Here is an 18,736-nt window from a genome sequence, read left to right on the forward strand (position 1 = left end):
GGAAGACCAACAGAGGGGCAGCCGTGCCACTGTCCCAGAAAGAGCTGAGGAGAGTCCCAGATGAGGGGTCACCCAGCAGCCACGGAGCAGAAGCCAGGGGGGGTTGCAGCGACGTGCCCGTGAGCTCCGCCGGCAGCCAGCTGTGCCTGAGTGACCGAGCCCCAGGCCGAGAGGCCAGGGGCACCCCACCTCCGAAGTGGCCCAAGCGAGCCCCAGGCTCCAGGCCCCGATAAGCAGCCGCCAAGGAGTGAGCCGGTGTGTACCCGGACGCCCACCCCTGGACACAAAGAACCACCAACGCACCGATGTCTGAGGGAGTCCGCCCCCGGCAGGGGAAGTGGTGGGGGGAGATAGGCCTCCAAACCTTGGAGGGCCTGAGCTGTCCTCAGAGAGGTGGCGTCTGATACCCAACCTGACATATGGACACAGACATACAGGCACACACAGATACATACATCCATTCCCACCCTCATGCTCTCATATGCACTTACTCCACACTTAACCAACGTGGAGACAGACATAAAGAGACGCTGTACACACAATCACACTCCCCAAGCGTACTCTACAAACCGGGTCTAGGTACCCTTGCCCCTGGAGGGGGGAACTGCACCCAGACCCAGGTTGTGTTACCCTTTTTCCCTGCGGTGGGGAGAAGCAGACCGCCCCGACTCCGCACCAGCAGGGAGGCCCCACATTCCGGACCCCAGTCGGACGGCCAACTCCTCCTCCTAGCCCCCCTGCTCCAGCAGACCGCAGAGAACGAGGGTGAGAGAAGACTCCTAACCTCCCTCCACCCGCTCATTGTAGTGTTGATGTATGTGTGTTCTAAGGTGCATTTAAAACCCAGGAGGGCATGGAGCTACCTGCCAGAGAGCAGCAGGTAGGCGCATAGTCCCTCCTGCTAGCCCTCAATGTCTACGTGTATTTAAAATTGAGAGGTGGGCAACGAGGTCCGAGCATTCCTAGATGAACAGTTTCCTGGAAAGTGGATTGGTCGTCGTGGGCCAAGGTCTCCCGATCTGACCCCCTTAGGCTTTTATCTTTGGGATCATCTGAAGGCAATTTGTCTATGGTGTGAAGATACGAGATGTGCAGCACCTGAAACTACGGATACTGGATGCCTGTGCTGGCATTTCTCCTGCGGTGTTGCTATCAGTGTGTGAAGAGGGTTGCACTGACAATCCAACACAATGGGCAGCACATTGAACACATTTTTCACATTTTTCTGACCATTTTATAAGTGGTCAGAAATTTGTAAATAAAGAAAGAAAGTGTACTTTATTGATCCCCGTGGGGAAATTCCTCTCTGCATTTAACCCATTCACTCAGTGAAGCAGTGGGCAGCCATTGGGCGCCCGGGGAGCAGTGTGTAGGGACGGTACTCAAAAAAGAATAAAGTTACGTTGAAACCAAGCACACCATTGTTTTTCTTGTGACATTACCAATAAGTTTGATGTGTCACATGGCCCTCTTCCTATTGAAAAAACAAAAGTTGTATCCAAGATGGCCGATTTCTAAATGGCCACCATGGTCACCACCCATCTTGAGGAGTTTGCCCCCTCACATATACTAATGTGCCACAAACAGGACTTTAATATCACCAACCATTCCCATGTTTTTACGGTGTATCCATATAAATGGCCTACCCTGTAAAGATAATCAGTGTTATTCCCTTCACCTCCCATAATATTATGGCTGATCGGTGTATATCTCTGCTCATGCCTCAAATGAAAAAGAATTGATTAGTGATGACTGATTTGATTAGCAATTTATTTGCACCAACAAGTGTTTTTTTTTGTTTTTTGTTTTGTTTCATGAGGCAGCTGTCCAGGAACTGAGGCGCTGTCAGATTAAAAGCTCTGCCAAACAGGCGGACCGGACAGCTGCCTAGATGCGTTCAGTGTCTGCTACGATTAACAGTCACACAGTACAATACACACAGTTCTATTCATGGTTCATTAAATGGAAATCAATGTCAATATACTGTGGCTTTATGTAATACAGTGGCTACAAACTGCCAGCATTTTCTTTGTCATGTACTGTACGTGACTGTTTCTTATTTAGTACTTCTGTGTGTTTGTGCATTTTTCTCTGTGTGTGGAAGTACCAGCAAGACAGAATACCCCAGCTCAGCAGTGCAAGTAGTGTGTGATAAAGCTGTCCTATCAGCCAGCAAGTTGGCGGTTATTGCGTCCGTTCCGCATCTGTGAGCTCCCTCCTTAAACTCAGCAAAGAAACTCTTGGAGAAGCCATTTGCGAGGAATTGAATCAGTCTTTGGAACACAGAGTGGCTTGGCACCACCAAGGATTAGAAGGGGAAAAAAAGTGGAGCTGTTTCACTTCACTTGGGAACTTTTGCATATACTGTCTCACTGTATCATATACAGGTAGTGTTTTACAGGCTTGCCGCAGAGACAGAGAAGGAGTGAGCTCATGAATGTTTAATCAACATTTTCAACGTGCAGTCAAAACAAGCATTTATATTCCTCGAGTCGATATCCAGTGCGGGTGTGTGGAGGCTGATCTATGTTTAGCTATGCAAATGTGGGGATTAAAACTTGAGGCCAGGCTGGTAACGGGGAAGCGCTCACTGCTAAATTAGGCATTCCCAGCAAAATGCATTTGCAGAAATGTGTGTATGTGCACTCATAATTGCTAAAACTAAGACCAAGTTTTTGTTGTTGGACTCTCACAGAACACAGTATGAAAGAAAAACACTTCACCAAAGAGTTTCATGTGAACACTAAACTGCTAATCTACTGACTCGCAATGCTTCAATGACGAGGCGCCCAGTGAGTGATGGACTCTTGGATGTCACAAGCATCTACCTACCTGGAGACACTGCCCATCTACTTCAGCATCAATCAGCCCAAGGCCCAAAAATTCACCACCCAAAAAAGCCCATTTGGATCTGTTCATTGATGTGTTTCCCTCAAAGGTGAGTCATTTGTTCCACGCTCAGACACTCATTAATTGGATTGTAAATCTTTGGTGACGATTAATCATACGACCTGCTTCAGAGGTGCTAATGAGGAGCTATTTTAGCCTGGTGACATCACCACACATCACCTCTGGCAACTCCAGGCTCCGGGTTTTAGCCTGTTTGCGAGTGTTTCTCCCCGTTGCACGAGAAATTCAATCATCATTATTGTGCTTACTTCTGATTTCAAGTTTGCTAAAATAATAATAAACATTCATAGCTTCTCTACATTTTCTCTAGATCATGATATTTGAGTACTGTTCTGTTATGTTCTGGTGCACCCTGTTACCTCCACCAAGGAGGTTATGTTTTTGGTAGCCCTTGCGTCTATGCATGTCATTCCTTTGTCTGTAACACAATAGTTCAAAAAGTTTTGAATGAATTCTGATCAAACTTTGTAGGAGTGTAGAGCAGGGTCATGTTATAAAATCCATTAAAAATTGGCTTGCATCCACCAGGGTCTTCAAGGTCAACTTAATGATTTTTTGGTTGACAATTGACCAAAAGCATTAGAACTTAGAAACTATGATTCCTAGAAGTATGGTGTGTAAAGTCATCATATAGAAAGTCCCATATAAAGACTAAAATATCATGTCACATTTGACCTCAGACCTGTCATTCAAGGTCAATACATTGAAAGTAAACACTTCCCAAAGCGTGAGCTGCCTTGACAGAGGTTTGCACTCTTGATGAGCTTCTTGTTTTGTTTTGTTTTGTTTAACTCATAAATAAAGCTGTAAAATCATTTCAGTCTCAGTATCAATTGTAAATTTTAGATGGAAAAAAGGATTAAGATCGCTCATGTCACCATAGGAACCATGAAACCTGGATTTGGCCTGACAATTCTTGAACAAGTAAATTGCAGACTGGTCAAACAAGGGGTTCTGGATTGTGCTGATAAGTGATGTGCAAACAGCAGCCACCCTGCAGACATCTGTCACTCAGGTCCCTTTGCCACAAATAATGACTGGCTTTCAGAACTTTGTTTACCTTGCACCCCATTTATACTAAATCTGACCAACTGTTAAAAAGTTTTGTGCTCCAAATGTCACAACGCATAAGTATTATTAACACATCCTGATATTTTTAATCTTCGTCATGTAAATGCTATGTGCATGCATGACTAATGTGGCTTACAAAATGTTTTCTGTAGAAAATGTATGCAGTGTTACACTGAATATTTATGAAAGCCAATTTATGAGCAGACATCATTTTGCCAAGGTTTGCTTAGGCATAGGCACACATGCAGAGAGTTTGAGGTACAATAGATGAGCGTTTTGCAATCTACACTGTGCATTTACCCCTGTTAAAACTGGGAATGGGTGTCGATGGGGAAAGAAAGCAGTGTCACCTGTCATTAGAAAATGGGAAATAGCAATAACTTCAGTTAAAGTTCAATGTTTGTTTTTGCTAGCTATCCAATAAGATTTTCTCTGTCGAATATTTGGCTTCGTAATAACATTTTCCAACATCCTTTTTTCCCTTCCTGACAGATAACTCATTATTACTGTGGCTTCAAGGGAGTTTACTTGATAGTAAACAAATATTATTTGCTGGGATTTGTAGAAATGGCTGATGGTTGCATTCATTTTTTTGGCTAGACACTCTCTATTACACACATAATTTTTTCACTGCCTTTAAAGGAGCCCCTCCTTTTTTTCTTTTTTTCCATTAATGTTGCCAGTGAACATAACCCCTACAGTAAAACAGTGTAAAAACAAATAAATAAATAAATTTGGGGAATGAAAATACAAAAGAACTAGATGGGTTCATTTATTTGTATTTTGCTCAGGCAAATTAGTTGATGATTTTGTCTTGTGAGGTGTTAATCAGTGTTCCGCACTCTGGTTGGACTGAGACACGACCTTAATATTGATTCAGTGCGATTCAGTTCTTTTATAAACAAAGAAGATCTGAGTAAACTCAGGCAGACACTGAAAAACTGCCTCGCAAGCTACTACTGTAGCTAATATAATTATGCAATATGTATGTGTGTAAGTTTTAACATTTAAAAGAAACGATAACCAATGTTGATCCCTCTGTTTATTTTTCTACTCTTGCTGGTGTCTGTTTAAACCATCTGTGCCCCTCCGCTTGGATATACCACCTGGACTTCTAGTTAAGAGACCTTTGCACTATCCACAAGATGGCATTGAATGGGAGCAGAGTTTAGAAAGTTCTACTCAGGTCATAAACTCTAAGCTGACTCCAATCTAGTTCCACAGACTTCAATGCTAGGGCAGCAGTAACAGAAAACTGCTTTCAGGCATTCAGTGCAGAAACCTAGTAGCTAGGCAATACTGTCTGGCAGACAGTGTAGTGTTTGCGCATAGTAGTGCACCATATAGCTAACCTTACATACTGCACAAGTGGTAAGCTTATCAAGAGGAGTCATTTGCCTCTGCATGTTGTCGAATAAGCACAGATCCTCCAATTGGTTGGAGACCTGCAGGAGTGGCTCATTTTGTCCCCTAGCTCTCAAGTACTGCAGCCACTGTTTTAAGGCCAAGACCAAGACAGTGGCAGCCTTACATCACCTGCAGCTACGACTTATCAAGTTGCCTGATGCATACCATTTTGAATTTCTTTATTGTTTTGCTAAACTGTCGGATTTTATTCAACATGCTCCCAACCAGCTGCCAAAGGAGGAAACATGAGCGTAACAGTCTGTCAAGACATTTTCATATGGAGCCCAAAGAACTGGCAACAAGAACTGCTTCTTTCCTACAGAGAAGACTACTTTATGGCACAAAGCAGGACATGTGTGGCTCTTCTTTCCAGCACAATAGACATTCTGTCTCTTCAAGAAATATGGAAAATATGAGATGGGTTTGGAAAAGCACTCACACTGAGAAGGCTTGACCTCGGTAGACAAAGCCAATCACCTCAAAAGGCTCTAAAATGTCAATTGAAAAAGTGAGTAGAATAGTTTAGTAGTCTTCTCAGCCCTGTCCTACACTATCTTAGCTGCCATTCAGAGGTGGTCTGGATGTTTCACTCCCCACTGGACAACTAAGGAGCTAATCAACTTTGACTTCCCTGTCTGGGCAAGGCGGCAGGAGACTCTTTGAAGGGTGCAGGTTTGCAACTGGGATTAATCTCACCATGCTGAAGTATCTCCCTGGCAGCTGTTGGCATGTGCCGTCCACTCCATTGATCGTGTCCGTCTGTGCAGGCCGGGCTGCATAATTCTATTTAATGTATGAGGAGCGAGAGGGGCTCCGTTCCTGTCACAGTCAGTGTAGACTGATCCAACTGGCCTCATGCTAATGCGGCCTGGCAGGCCTCCCCGAGGACAGAGTCTGGCTTTAGGGAGTACAGAGGAGGACTCATTCTGCCCATGCCGATTCGTCAAACATGAGAGGAGAACCGTATCTCCAGGTGATCTCAAAAGCACAGCATGGGTGAGAAAGCAAGGACTAAAGAGAAGCCTCTATTCAACAAGATATGCTGTTAAACCGAGGAGCAGTATCACAATGCTTAGATAAATGAACATTTATTGTCACACTGTGAATTTTGTCAAAAAGGAAAGATGCATATGACAGATACAATATGTCAACCTAGACTTTTTTGAAGTGCGGCTGAAGTGGAAGAAATATGAATTTTCTTTAAATTAAAGGCAATCCATCCAGTAGTTGTTAAGATATTTAAGAACATATACAAGTTATGGCTCAAAAATTATACTAAATTGCTTTAGTTTTATCACAAATAAGATGAGTAACTGATTATTGAATCTGAATATGAAGGATATATAATAATTACCACTTGGTGCGACGTTGCTTGGTGTCAGTTGCTTTTTCATGTGAGCTGGTTGTAACTTTGGGCCAGTGTTAAGTGGGATTCTCCACTAAGCCTTCAAAAACAATTGTGTGGCGCATACTGAACAAACAGGGTCCGTGCTCGCAAAGCTTTAATCATTGCTATTATTAATGATTGAGTGGTTTAGATAGGAGGAAACGCGAGCCGAGAAGACATTTTGCACTTTAATCAGGTAGAAAAACAACCACTGGAGCGCTTACGGCTTTCCCTGCAAATATGTCACTGCTCATTCTGGAGGCTTTTATCCAGGCAAGCCACGAAACACGTTATTATTAGTTATTTTTGTCATTTTACAAAGAAATAGTTGACTGGAGCCAATGAAGAGAGCTTCTTGACCTTAGTATTACTAACAGTGACATAGTGTGATATTCATAAGTTTCAATTTTCCTCTAACTTTCCTTTAATATAAATAAATACTGCATTTTTTTCCTGTGTCATTAACGTAAAATTTAGAGTCCAATTTATTAATTTAATATTATGAAGATAATCCTGCATGTATAATGTACCCAATCACAAATGCGGTCATCCATTTAGACTCTTCTGCACATCGAGGTCGCTGGTCACAGTCAGGCTGGAGGCTAGAAAGAGAACCATTCACATTCACAGCCGATTTAGAATCAGCAGTGGACCTAATGTGCATGTCTCTGGGCAGTGGGAGGAAGCTGGAGAATCAAGAAGGAACCCACGCAGGTACATGGAGAACATGTAAACTCCTACCAGGCCAGTGGATTTGAATCAATGGCCCTTCTTGCTTTGAAGCAATAATGCTAACCACCATAACACCGTACCGCCAAAAGGCTGTGAAATGGAGAGAATGATGAGTTTACAAGGGAAACAGCAAAAAATAAACTAATAGATCAATTAAAAAAATTGATGCTTCATATCTGGGATGATCAAGATAGATATTTCATGGTCAAACTCACAAATATCTAAAAATACACAATCACAGAAAAATTAGTCTAAATGAGCCGTGACAGTGTTAAGTAATCTAATGGCTGAGGGAATGAAGGCTTTTAAGTTTCTGTTTGTGTTACTCTGGGGTAAAAGGCAACCTGTGTGCAACTTCCTGAACTCAGATGACAAAACATGTTCAGGGTGGATATTAATGTTTTTTGCCTTTGTTGCCACCTGGTTTCCCCATAGTGAACACAAACCTCTCTGCCTGACCCCCGTGATTTTGGAGCAGGTGTTAACAATACTGCAGAGGGAGTTTCTATTCTTGATCGAGAAAACAGTGTAACACCAAATAAAAGAAAATCAACAATAAAAAATACATAAAATGTTCTTTAAAGTCTACATTCTCTTTTTTGCAGAGGACTGTGTTCATATCAAATTTGAGTTGATATGATGATCCCGGTATATGGAGATTTCACATTATAGTCTGCATCCAAATTTGACCCCTAACCTCCCTTTTATGTTTCACCCCCCCCCCCCCCTCCGCCCCCAAAATACAGTAAATACAACCCTGAAATTGTGCTGCCTTGCTGGAGGTTTCTTGTTTTTGTTTTTACCTGATGATACTTTTCATGTTCTGTCTAGAATATTAGAGCTGTTTGAGTTCCGCATATTATATTCACCATGTTTAATATATTTCGCCAACGGTGTCATCTTTATGCTTTTAAAGCGACGCATGAGTCATTGTTGCCACTGTGGTTACTGGAAGAACCCTGAGCCCTTGATACCACATAGTGTAAATGCTGGTGGATGTGAGTGCTGGTCTCATTTGTTAGCATTATTAATGCTCATGTATCACATTTGACATGATAACTCATGTTTATTCATTAAAATGCTGAGAATCTAGCTGCTTAGAATTTTGCACATCATCGGATTTGACAGAAGCATCGATTGGATTCATATTCAAATCTTTTATTTCGTGCCATTTGCCCAGATCGCTGCCCTCCCCCAGATTCATCCCAACAAACTCCTTACAGCACGTGCTCGTGTTGTTTTACATTTTATTAATAGCAACATCAGAGTACTAAATGTACAGAGGACGAGTCCAATGAGAATCGCATTTACAGTGCTTGCAAATACAGAGCTTAGTAGTACAAGAGTAACCAAATCAAAGTCACCTGGAAATCGTAACATTTACCAATAACTACAAAAGGAAGAGATGTGGTTCATAAGACACAAAATAAAAGTTATACAACATTTAGCCGTCACAGAGACAGACTAGAGTCCCTTTTCGTGGAGGTGTGTTTTGTGTGTGTAAGTGTGTTTGTATATACTATAGTCATAGGTCTTATACAAAAGTTAACAGAGGTACTCATTGATATATTAAACACAAATATAAAAGTTTGAGTCACAAAGTACAAACTCTTCATTTTTATGGCGACAACACAACTTGAGTCAGGTTCCTTCATGGTAGGTATGAATCATGATTGTAAGTCAGCCTCAATGAACAGACCACTGTGTGCCCCCCACCCAGTGTGTGAAAAGCCCTTCCCTCCCCCCTGCCCCAGAGAGAAAAGAATCTATACAAGCTCCTCACCCCTTGACCTTTGACTTGACCTTTGAACTTTTACTGTACTTCATATATTTAGTTTTGTTGCTGTTTTTGCTCCATCTACTTTGATCAGCTCTCGCAGAACATGCAATCGCAGGCTATCCCATTTTCCTGCTATTCCGAATTCCCTCGCTGCGTAACTTGTTTCAGGCCTGCACTTAGCTCGCGAAGGCATGATCCAGGGCTTAGAGGCCATCTGCATGAATTAGCTGACACGACAGCAGATTTGGGTCACGCTGCTAGTCTCATTCTAGCAGAGGGATTATAAGAGAATTGAGATGTTGCAAACAAAGTTGTTGTTTTTTTCCAAGTCTTTTTCAAGTCTGACTGCACTGATAAGCACTGACAGTGACAGTGCTTTAGCTCTTGTGAATAGAAAAAGTAAAAACATGACCCGAGAGGAGAGTCGCAGCCCTCCGCTTAAAATACAGTAAGCGCACAGTACGTGATTTTTAGTTTTTAAGTTTTTTGAAAAGATGCGGAAAAGCGAGGAGTGAGGAGCTACAGTTTACTGGGAGTGAAAAAAAGAAATAAATGGATCCAGTGAGATACCTCCACAGTCTCGGGGGCAGTTTGTGAAATAGTCACAACAATATAATCACTTTTATTGAAGTTCTCAGGCAGAAAAGAGCTGTGTCACGGTTGGTTTTTGTGCTTCATTTTGAAAAAGCAACACATTAGGCATCAACAGACCTTCACCAAAGACTTGTCTACACCTTCTTTATATATTTTTTCTTTTCTGTCGACTTGCTGATTTTGGTTTCTTTGGTTCAGAAAAAAAACTCACGATTTGGATCAAAATACTTTTTGTTAATAGGTATAGGAAATATCCAATTTTCTAAGTTGCCTGTCAGAGGACAGTTTCAAAAGAAACACGTCCACTAGCATTAGCCTGAAAATCCTGCTGACTGAGAAAAGATGTGTCCGTGCACGAGTGGACTATATTTTGTCACTATTTCACAAAAGGCCAAAACACCGGCCGAGGATGAATATATATCATTCTGTAAAGATAAACTTTATCCTTTCCTCTCAGTTTGTCCTCTCACCTTCTAATTTAACGTCTCTGTTTGTTTTCATTGATAAAGCGTCCACGAGATATTTTTGTTATCACACAGTGTGCTAATAAGTCCACAATATAGCCAATACACTGATTCCTCTGACCGTTCCTCTGGTATGAATGCTTCCATTAATATGTGGAAAGAAAACAACTTTGTCCTTCAGCTAGCATGTCATTCAAACAAAACACATGTCAATAACTTCCACTCTGAGTATCTGACATGCAAAGAGGAATCACAGTCTCTGTAAATGTGGCACATCGTTCATCTTGACAGGAAAAGCCTCGCTGATTGATAGCTTGTTTATGTCGAGGAGAGCACAGGTTTTATGGGCTGCTGAAGAAACAGAAACGAGAACCGCAAAATATTAATTTGCCGTGAAAAAAAAGGCATGTCGAGTAACCCCCACCCCCACACCTAACACAATATTTCTTCAATCAAATCTGACTGGGCCGAGTGGAATTACTTTCCTACCTCTTAGCTACAATAAACTAAACTCATCTGCTATACTTAAATGTAAACTGAAAAGGCAAGAAAGCAGTAAGACGCTTCCTTACGCATCAGTTTGATTTCAGACAGCGGTAAAAGGGGGAAGTGTGCTGTATGCTGATGTCTCCAGACATCCGCGACTGTTTAAAATATAGATCACAGCTGCTGGTTACATTTTTCTTTGTCTAAATGTCCTTCAGGAATGCAAAGAGAATTCCTTTTAGCAGCTCCTCATGATTTCAAAGAGAAACACTAACATTTAAATCAAGCTTTTCAAGTCCTTATAGATCTGCCCGAAACACGCCTAATGCCTGAAAAGAAAAAAAAGCTCAAAAACTTTTTCCCCCAAAGTGTTAAAACACAAAGAACTTCAGAAAGTCAAAGTTTCCTGTTGTTCAATTATAGCATTTAGTATATTCCAAGGAATCCAGAGTCTTTCCCACAATATCGGTATAATCTCAGCTGACATTTTCAGCAAATTTTAGCTAGTTGCATTGATATTCCACAATCATCAGATATGGTGTTGTTAACAGATGAAACGGTTTACATCAAATGTCAATCAGCCAAATGTTTTAAAGTTGTGAGACTAAAATAGAAGTTGTTCAAATTTCTGTGTAGGTCTCTTATAGGTAGAATGTAATCTTAAAACGACAGTCAACTTTAGCACAGCTTGAAATTAAGGGGGGGATCTTTTTACATAGTTTTGGCCATCACTGCATTCAGTAATATTAATATACTGTATTCAACAGAGTGACTGGGAAATTGTTTACATCAGGCAGCCATTTAAAAGAGAAAGAAATGGGCAAATTATAAAATGATCTCACAAACTTTCCACTTTGAAAGTTCATTGTCCTGTTGTTGTTGGCTCCCTCCCCTCACGCCTCATTTGGGCTCAGGGAGAGGCAGATGGGCGCCTCTCCCTGAGGTTCTGTTGGAGGGGTCTTCCTGTTAACAGGGAGTTTTTCCTTCCCACTGTTGCCAAGCGCTTGCTCAATGGGGCCGTCTGATTATTGAGGTTTTCTCTGTACAATTGGAGTTTGAACTGATTTGATAACTTGGCTTGATTAGGCAAAATGACTGCGCTCCCACAGTTTTTGGCAAATTACTTGTTTAGTACATTGTCATTATAAACAGCAGAAATTTTGGCCAAAGCTAAAGAAGCAGAAGAATTTGCAACCAAACTAGCAGCCCTGTGAGGCCGCACTGAAGCACAGCAGCTGTGATTTCAGCTAAAACATCAGCGCGTAAACAGACAGTGCTAACATGCTAATGTTGAGCAGGTGTAAGGTTTGTCATATTCACTGGCCTAGTTCAGCGTGTTAGCATGCTAGGTACACCTAGCATACTGACTGAAACCAACACTGCCATAGCCATGCTGGGATTATAGCTGAAGGCCAAAGCTGCAATAAAAACAGGATTACTGAAAAAGTTTGAAAATGAAAACGTTGCCTATCAACGCTAAAGTTGGCTTTTTGTATTTTTAACCCTGACTATTTAGCAGTCACATCAAAAAGGAAAATACCGACAGTGTACTTCACGAACGATCCTCCTTTCAAACGTTTTCCTTTAGATGTCTTTCCCTGATTTTTTCATATGCTGAATAAATGCTGATATTGGTTTATTTTCAGAGTCATAAATAAAATTTTCTGGGGCAGTTGTAGCAGTAAGTATATACAAATACAAAATGAGGATGGTGACAAATGATTGCAATCCAGTCTAGATCAAGTTTAGTTAGTTTCTTGGCAGCTACTGTTGGATTAACAGTTTGTTTTTTTGTTTTTGTTTTTAAATTCATGTGATGATACACTGTCTATTAAAATCGATGCAGAAATGATAGTTAAGAAGAGCAAGTCATTGGTTTCCCAGCCAACCATGGATACAGCTGAACCCAAGATATGATCACAACACCGTTTAAAACCACTCGGTACTCTTTTTACTTTCCACTTGGAAATCACTCTTCAGTCTCTGAGCTATTGCAGCGTCTACTGAAGTATTATACTGGTTAGCTAAAGATATAATACAAGTAACTGCTTGAAAGTGCAGGTAAGAAGCTTGGCACAAGGTTAGTTTTTGTGTTTTGAAAGAAATACCGTAGTTACACATGTAAACAAAGACACTATCCCCGACCTAGCTGAAACCTTCCCAAAAAATGGGAGAGGTCTTGAAAAATAGAACACACCTGTACACAAATAGAAGCAAATATATAGAAAATACATTTACACGTGTATAATATACAGCAAGTTTCATAACCCTCTTACTAGTAAGATATCACTGTTCATTCAAAAAAATATATGTTATGTCAAAGAAGCAACGCAGCCTGTCGTGAGGCTGCACTGGTATGTGTCATTCATGAGATGAGTTTCATGTTGTGAATTGGCCAGAGCAGGAGTTTTGCACCACAGTGTTTATCCCAAGCCATCTCGACACCTCCTGAATGGCTCCCACGTACCGATACTGATCACTGGGACAACCTGTTGTCTTGAATCCTTTAAGGAAGTGAGTACAAGTCCGAAAACCTACCAAGTGAAGTACTGGAGATTGACTGTCTATACCCAGTAAAACCCATCATTTATATCTGTACATATTGCTGTCTATAGCCATAAACATTTACAATTGCAGAATTGTAGTTGTGCTTTGTACAAACCCACAGCAAAATAAAAAGGTAGATTAACAGACAACTTTCTCGAAAGCTTCGTAGCACAAAGCTAATCTGTTTCAGGAGCTTGAAGATGATAATAAAAAGTATTGGTGCTAGGAAGCTCTCAGGAGAGCTTTACTGTCCTTCCTCACCAGAAGTTTAAACCAATTTGGCAGCAGCAGATTGGTTTGTCTTAATCCCCTTACTACAACAAAACACAGAGGGAGTGTTTTTAGGCCTTTGAAAGTACAAAATAGAATTTTTTCCTTTCAATTCTGTCCTTTCCCCCCCCTTTTTGCTCAGCTTTCTACGGCACAAATTAAAACAAATTATCCGAGAGTAACCCCAAACATCCTGGCTGTGATAACTGAACTACTGAATGATTTAAACATTGTCCTCAAGTGTTTATTTGGGTCTGGAGAGAGCGAACCCTTAAAAAACCTACTGTGTTTGATGGGGGATTCCTTCCTGCTTACATTCCACAGTTAAACAAACCATGCAGATTATTTTGATCCTGAGGGACACCACATTTTTAGCTTCCCATTTCTTCTGTTTAATTCCACCTTCAAGAAATCGGTTGAGGATGGAATTAAATAGACTTTCGCCTATAATTTAAGTGTTTCAGGCTCAACAACTAATTTGTCAAACCGGTCGAGAGTTGGGAGTTGGGTGGGGATGTTCAATTACTATCCATTTTTCAACTTTGCTGTTTATGCAAATGTCCACAATTTATTTGAACACAGGAGGTTCAGATTAAATCTCTTCTACCCTTTAATTTGGAGCTCGGATCAAAATCGAAACCGTTAGATTTATCCCAGACAGCTGCTGAGACAAGAGACTGATACGAGGTGTGCGAGAAAGCTAGACAGACCTGAGGCAGTATGAATGTCCTGTCAAGCTCCATGCAGTCTGTGGCTGTACTCACTCGTGAATGTGCCGCTGTGGGATCTAACGAGGACACACGCCTGCGCCACAGAAGCCTTTTGTGTATTTTTCCATTTTCCTAAATCAGATGCAAATCTTACATAATAAGCAGTCGAGGTGGGCGCTGGACTGGCTTGGACCAGATGTGTTCAGATGGTTGTCTTTGATATTACCTCAGCTTAGGTGGGAGTATTTAAAAAGTGGTTCCAAGCGCTTCTGACTTCCCCCGTTAGGGCTGTGGCAGACTCTTGTGTGTAAAAAAATAGACACGACTATTCTGATTTTAAAATGGGACCGGTAGAAACAACTTTTTTTCTTCTTTTTTTTCTTAAATTAACCGTCCAATAAAGCATATACCGTTTTCCATCATCTCTCTTCCCCAGCTAATAGAATAGTGCTTCATATAAATATCTTTTAGACTCTTTTGCAACACATTTCTTAAAACTATTTCATAACATATTCAAATACATTTAGCATTTTTTTGTACTTTCATATTTCTTTAAAAACCAAAAACCAAAAGAAAAAAATGTAACTGCAGTTGATACAGGGTTAATATAACGCTTTTTTTTTTTGTTGGCTTGTTTTTTAGTCCATCAGTCGTTGTTGAAACTTCTGTCCATCCAGGTTGTGGCACATAGTGGCATTATTGGCACATTGTTCAGAAATACAGTTCATCTTCCTCCCGAAGAAGCTCCTTGAGTTCCTCTGTGATAGGGCTAATGTTTTCCTTGAGACATCTGCGACGTCCACAGTCTAGTTCCATACATCCTGTAAATATATTTATATATAATCTATATCTAAATGACCGTAGGTTCTTGGAAATATGGTTTTCGCAGCGTTATGGCTGCTGCTTGTCAACTCTAGAAAAATAAATATCTTCACCAGTGTCCAAAGATCACGCTATTTTACAAAAGAAGCTGTTTTTTTGTGTTTCTTGTTTCCAACTGGATCCTGTAGAGATGCAGAGAACAACCCCAGTTACTTCTCATTATGTTGCCAGTGCAAAATTAAACAAACACACATGAAATTGTTAAAGCTAGCCTGCTTCTGACTTATTGTAGGGAGAATATGGGTTTGTCTCAAAAAACATGTGACTCCAGTGCCTTTTTTAAATGATATGAAAGGGCAGTGTTGTATAAAAAATCAGTACAGTTAAGGTCTATTGTTGCATACACTTAAGCCTAAAAAATACACAAGATTTGCAAAGATAAAAAGGGATCTTATGTCTTTTAGGACTCCAGCACAGGGAGCAGGCTGCGGAAAGCTAAGCTGACTGAGACTAATGTGTGTCCAGACAACCCAGGGTCCCTGTCCCTGCCTCTCTGTGTTACCTGCTGGCAATCTATTCCTCTTAAAAATCTGGGTCAATAGCAAACATTACCCCGCTTCTTGACCTTCCAGCAACACTGTGGGGCTAGACCATGTGTTTAACGGTCACGCTTTGAATTTCAAATGCAGGCCCATTCTGGCATATTTTAGCCACGCATAAAAATGTGTCACAAGTCAAGCAAAAGTGCCCCTTACTCCTTGAAATGAGCCAAACAATGCACTTTTGGTGTAAGAATGAAAGCGGCACCAAAAATATCAATGAAAATGTTTCTGATGTGAGAGGAGAAATAATTAACAGTGACCATAGTACTGATATTCACATAATTAGTCTCTTATCTCAGCTAAAGACCCCAGCTACTGCATTGAACCGGATTCCTCCTGTTTTTTTTTTTTTATATCAAAAGGGAACAAGATGGAAAGGGAGCATAATCATGTCACAAATAACAAACATATGCCAAGTTCCCTTTTATTCCCAAAGTGGGGCAGCATCACCATGGGGATCGAAGGCTCAGATGATTATTTGCAAGGGGATGAAGTGCTGCGGTACCCACCAAAGCGTGAATTCATGAAGTCTCTTCCACCCACAGAACATGAACAAGGCCTTCAGCTCGTCAACATGAGATCTCAAACCACTTCTCTGACACAAAGGCCACAGGAATCAGTTGTCTTTCAGTTGGTGAGGGCCTGTTAGGCAAAACGCAAGAAGTCAGAGTCACACTGCAAGAAGTTAACTTGTGAATATAAATGATGTAATCAGACTGGTTACATTTTTATATTAGATACCATCACAACATATTAGTTGATAGTAAACCTCCTATAATTGATTCTAAAATTATCATTGGTGAGCAATGTCTTTTCCATAAGACTTCTTTTTTTTATGCTGCACACGCTACAAAGCCTAATTATGTCTCCTGGTAGCCTTAAGTGCCAAAATCAACACGGTACCACTGTCACGTACACAAACGGGATGACAGAGACCTGCACTGGGTGAAGGTCTATGTCAGCCTTGGACGGCTGCTCTGCAAAAAAAAAAAAAAAAATCCTAGATTTTTTAGCAGTGCTGTTGGTTAACCTGTGAAAAACAAGCTATAAAAACCTAACCATCCCTGTGTAATTTAAAAGCAGACTATTTACAGCAGATGAATTATCCTGCCATCCTTGCCAACATAATGAATCTGTTACAGGGTTTGGATTCACTGAGTAAGTGTGACCATCTTTGCTGGCCCTGCGGCTTAGATGACTATGTTATCCACTCAGACAGCAAACACTGTCAATACTCCACCAACTTATTGTCGCCGTGGCAATGCAAAGTGGGATTTCGATGTGAAACCTACCTGTCCGGTTAAATCGCAAAGCGGAATGCAAACGCACCAACGACTCACCAAAGACAGATCTCACGCCTAATGTTTCTCTGTATATATAACACTTTACATGTTCAGTAAACTTGGGCATGTAAAGTGTATTTACTGATATTACATAACTTGCAGGTATTGAAGTTCAAAGCGTACACTTTTGTGCCAACGTTTAATACTCCCATGAAGAGACAGACACAAAACGACACAGTAAAGACATCTATCAGCTGACTCATTACACCAATAGAAATCAGTAGAACATGTTATTTTTTGTGTGTGTGCAGCCTGAACATGCTGAGGCATGCGGCAGATGGATGAGGTGATGGGAAGCAGTCCGCCAATTTATGTGTAGATTTGCTCGAGCAAAATACTGACTGAAGCTGACTGTGGCTGCGGGGTAAAAACACGAGCTTGGAGACGAATGTGAGGATTCGTGGTTGACATTTCAACGTTCTTATTCTCATCTGTTTCTGCTTAATGCTTCTTAATCCTGAGCACAAGTTACTGGAACATTTCTTAACCTATTTTAAACCGATCAAGCCTTGCTGCTCAGCATGGAGCTTCATAAAATATAAGCCACATGCTAATAACATTCACACTGTGGATTTCCAAGTGCTGAATGACTGAGAAGCGTGCATCCACCTGTCATACACTCAGTACCTGTTTCCGTTATAAGCAGTCTTGTAGACAGGCGTCTGCTGGATCATCTCATCAGTGTAGATGGGTACGGCAGTCCGAACGCACTCGTGCGAGCACTGCAGGCTGTCGTTGTAGGCAGTGAATATGTCCACCTTGCTGGGCACCCGAGCTGGGGTGAAGTCTGTCAGGTTTTGGCAGCTTTCTTCTTGCTGGTGGATCTTTCGCTGATGGCTATTGTGGCGACCATTTCCAGACTGCGCACAGCTACAAAAACACGCACCAAAGACAAGAAACAAACATAAAATCATACCTTGTACCTTCGTTCATCTATTAGGGTTTCTGGAAAGGAACGGGGGTGCGCGGCTGACGTGTCGTGAAGCAAAAAGTAAAGGAATCTTTCCTACCAGTTTTTAAGGACGAGTGTTGTGATCAAGGCCGCGATAACCATAATGAGAGACACAGTGATTGTGATTATCTGGTGAACTGCCAAACCTGTAAAAAGGGCAGAAATGTGCAGGAGAGCAGAGAATTACAATCATTTGTAAAGGAAATGGATTCCCCTGTTGTTCACAGCACACGGCCAAGCACTTCACTTCTGTTTTGTTTTTTGAACTGCACAAACTTGCTGCACTTGACAAAGTTTCGAGGGCAGTCCTCTTAAAATGTAGAGGATAACAAGCTGCAACAAGTACTGGTGACACTGACTGAGTTTGAGAATTAGAAATTATTCTATTACAGTACAGTCCACTCGAATGGGTGAGTGAGTTTTCTAATCTGCAGATCGGAACTTTAAATTATGTCACCAAACTCACAATCAGTAGCTCTACAAAAAAAGAACTGACATGTTTTTCCATAACGCTGTCTTTGTAGATACTGCCCCAAGGCTTTTATTTAAACATTAAATGAGAGCAAATAAATTGATATGTTATATATGTATATTTTTATGCATGAAAAAAAAAACAGATCGAAAGATGATCTGCAGTCTGAACACTCTAAAGGGAGGCA

The 18,736-nt window shown here is 41.2% G+C and overlaps 1 protein-coding gene across 1 annotated transcript in view; it reads right to left on the reverse strand.

Moving 5' to 3' along the window:
- Positions 1 to 14,744: 14,744 nt before the first annotated feature.
- The window catches only part of ajap1 (adherens junctions associated protein 1), a 45,859-nt gene continuing 41,867 nt past the window's right edge, over positions 14,745 to 18,736 (reverse strand). Inside the window, exons 3-6 of the mRNA XM_006785364.2 lie at positions 18,136 to 18,223; positions 17,753 to 17,995; positions 16,292 to 16,424; positions 14,745 to 15,362 (exon numbers count right to left, since the gene is read on the reverse strand). Coding sequence (XP_006785427.1) covers positions 16,352 to 16,424; positions 17,753 to 17,995; positions 18,136 to 18,223 — 404 coding nt within the window. The 3' untranslated portion in view covers positions 14,745 to 15,362; positions 16,292 to 16,351. The remainder of the gene's footprint in view (positions 15,363 to 16,291; positions 16,425 to 17,752; positions 17,996 to 18,135; positions 18,224 to 18,736) is intronic.

This window comes from Neolamprologus brichardi, chromosome 20, assembly GCF_056152115.1.
Source record: "Neolamprologus brichardi isolate AB-2024 chromosome 20, ASM5615211v1, whole genome shotgun sequence".
Taxonomy (NCBI): domain Eukaryota; kingdom Metazoa; phylum Chordata; class Actinopteri; order Cichliformes; family Cichlidae; genus Neolamprologus; species Neolamprologus brichardi.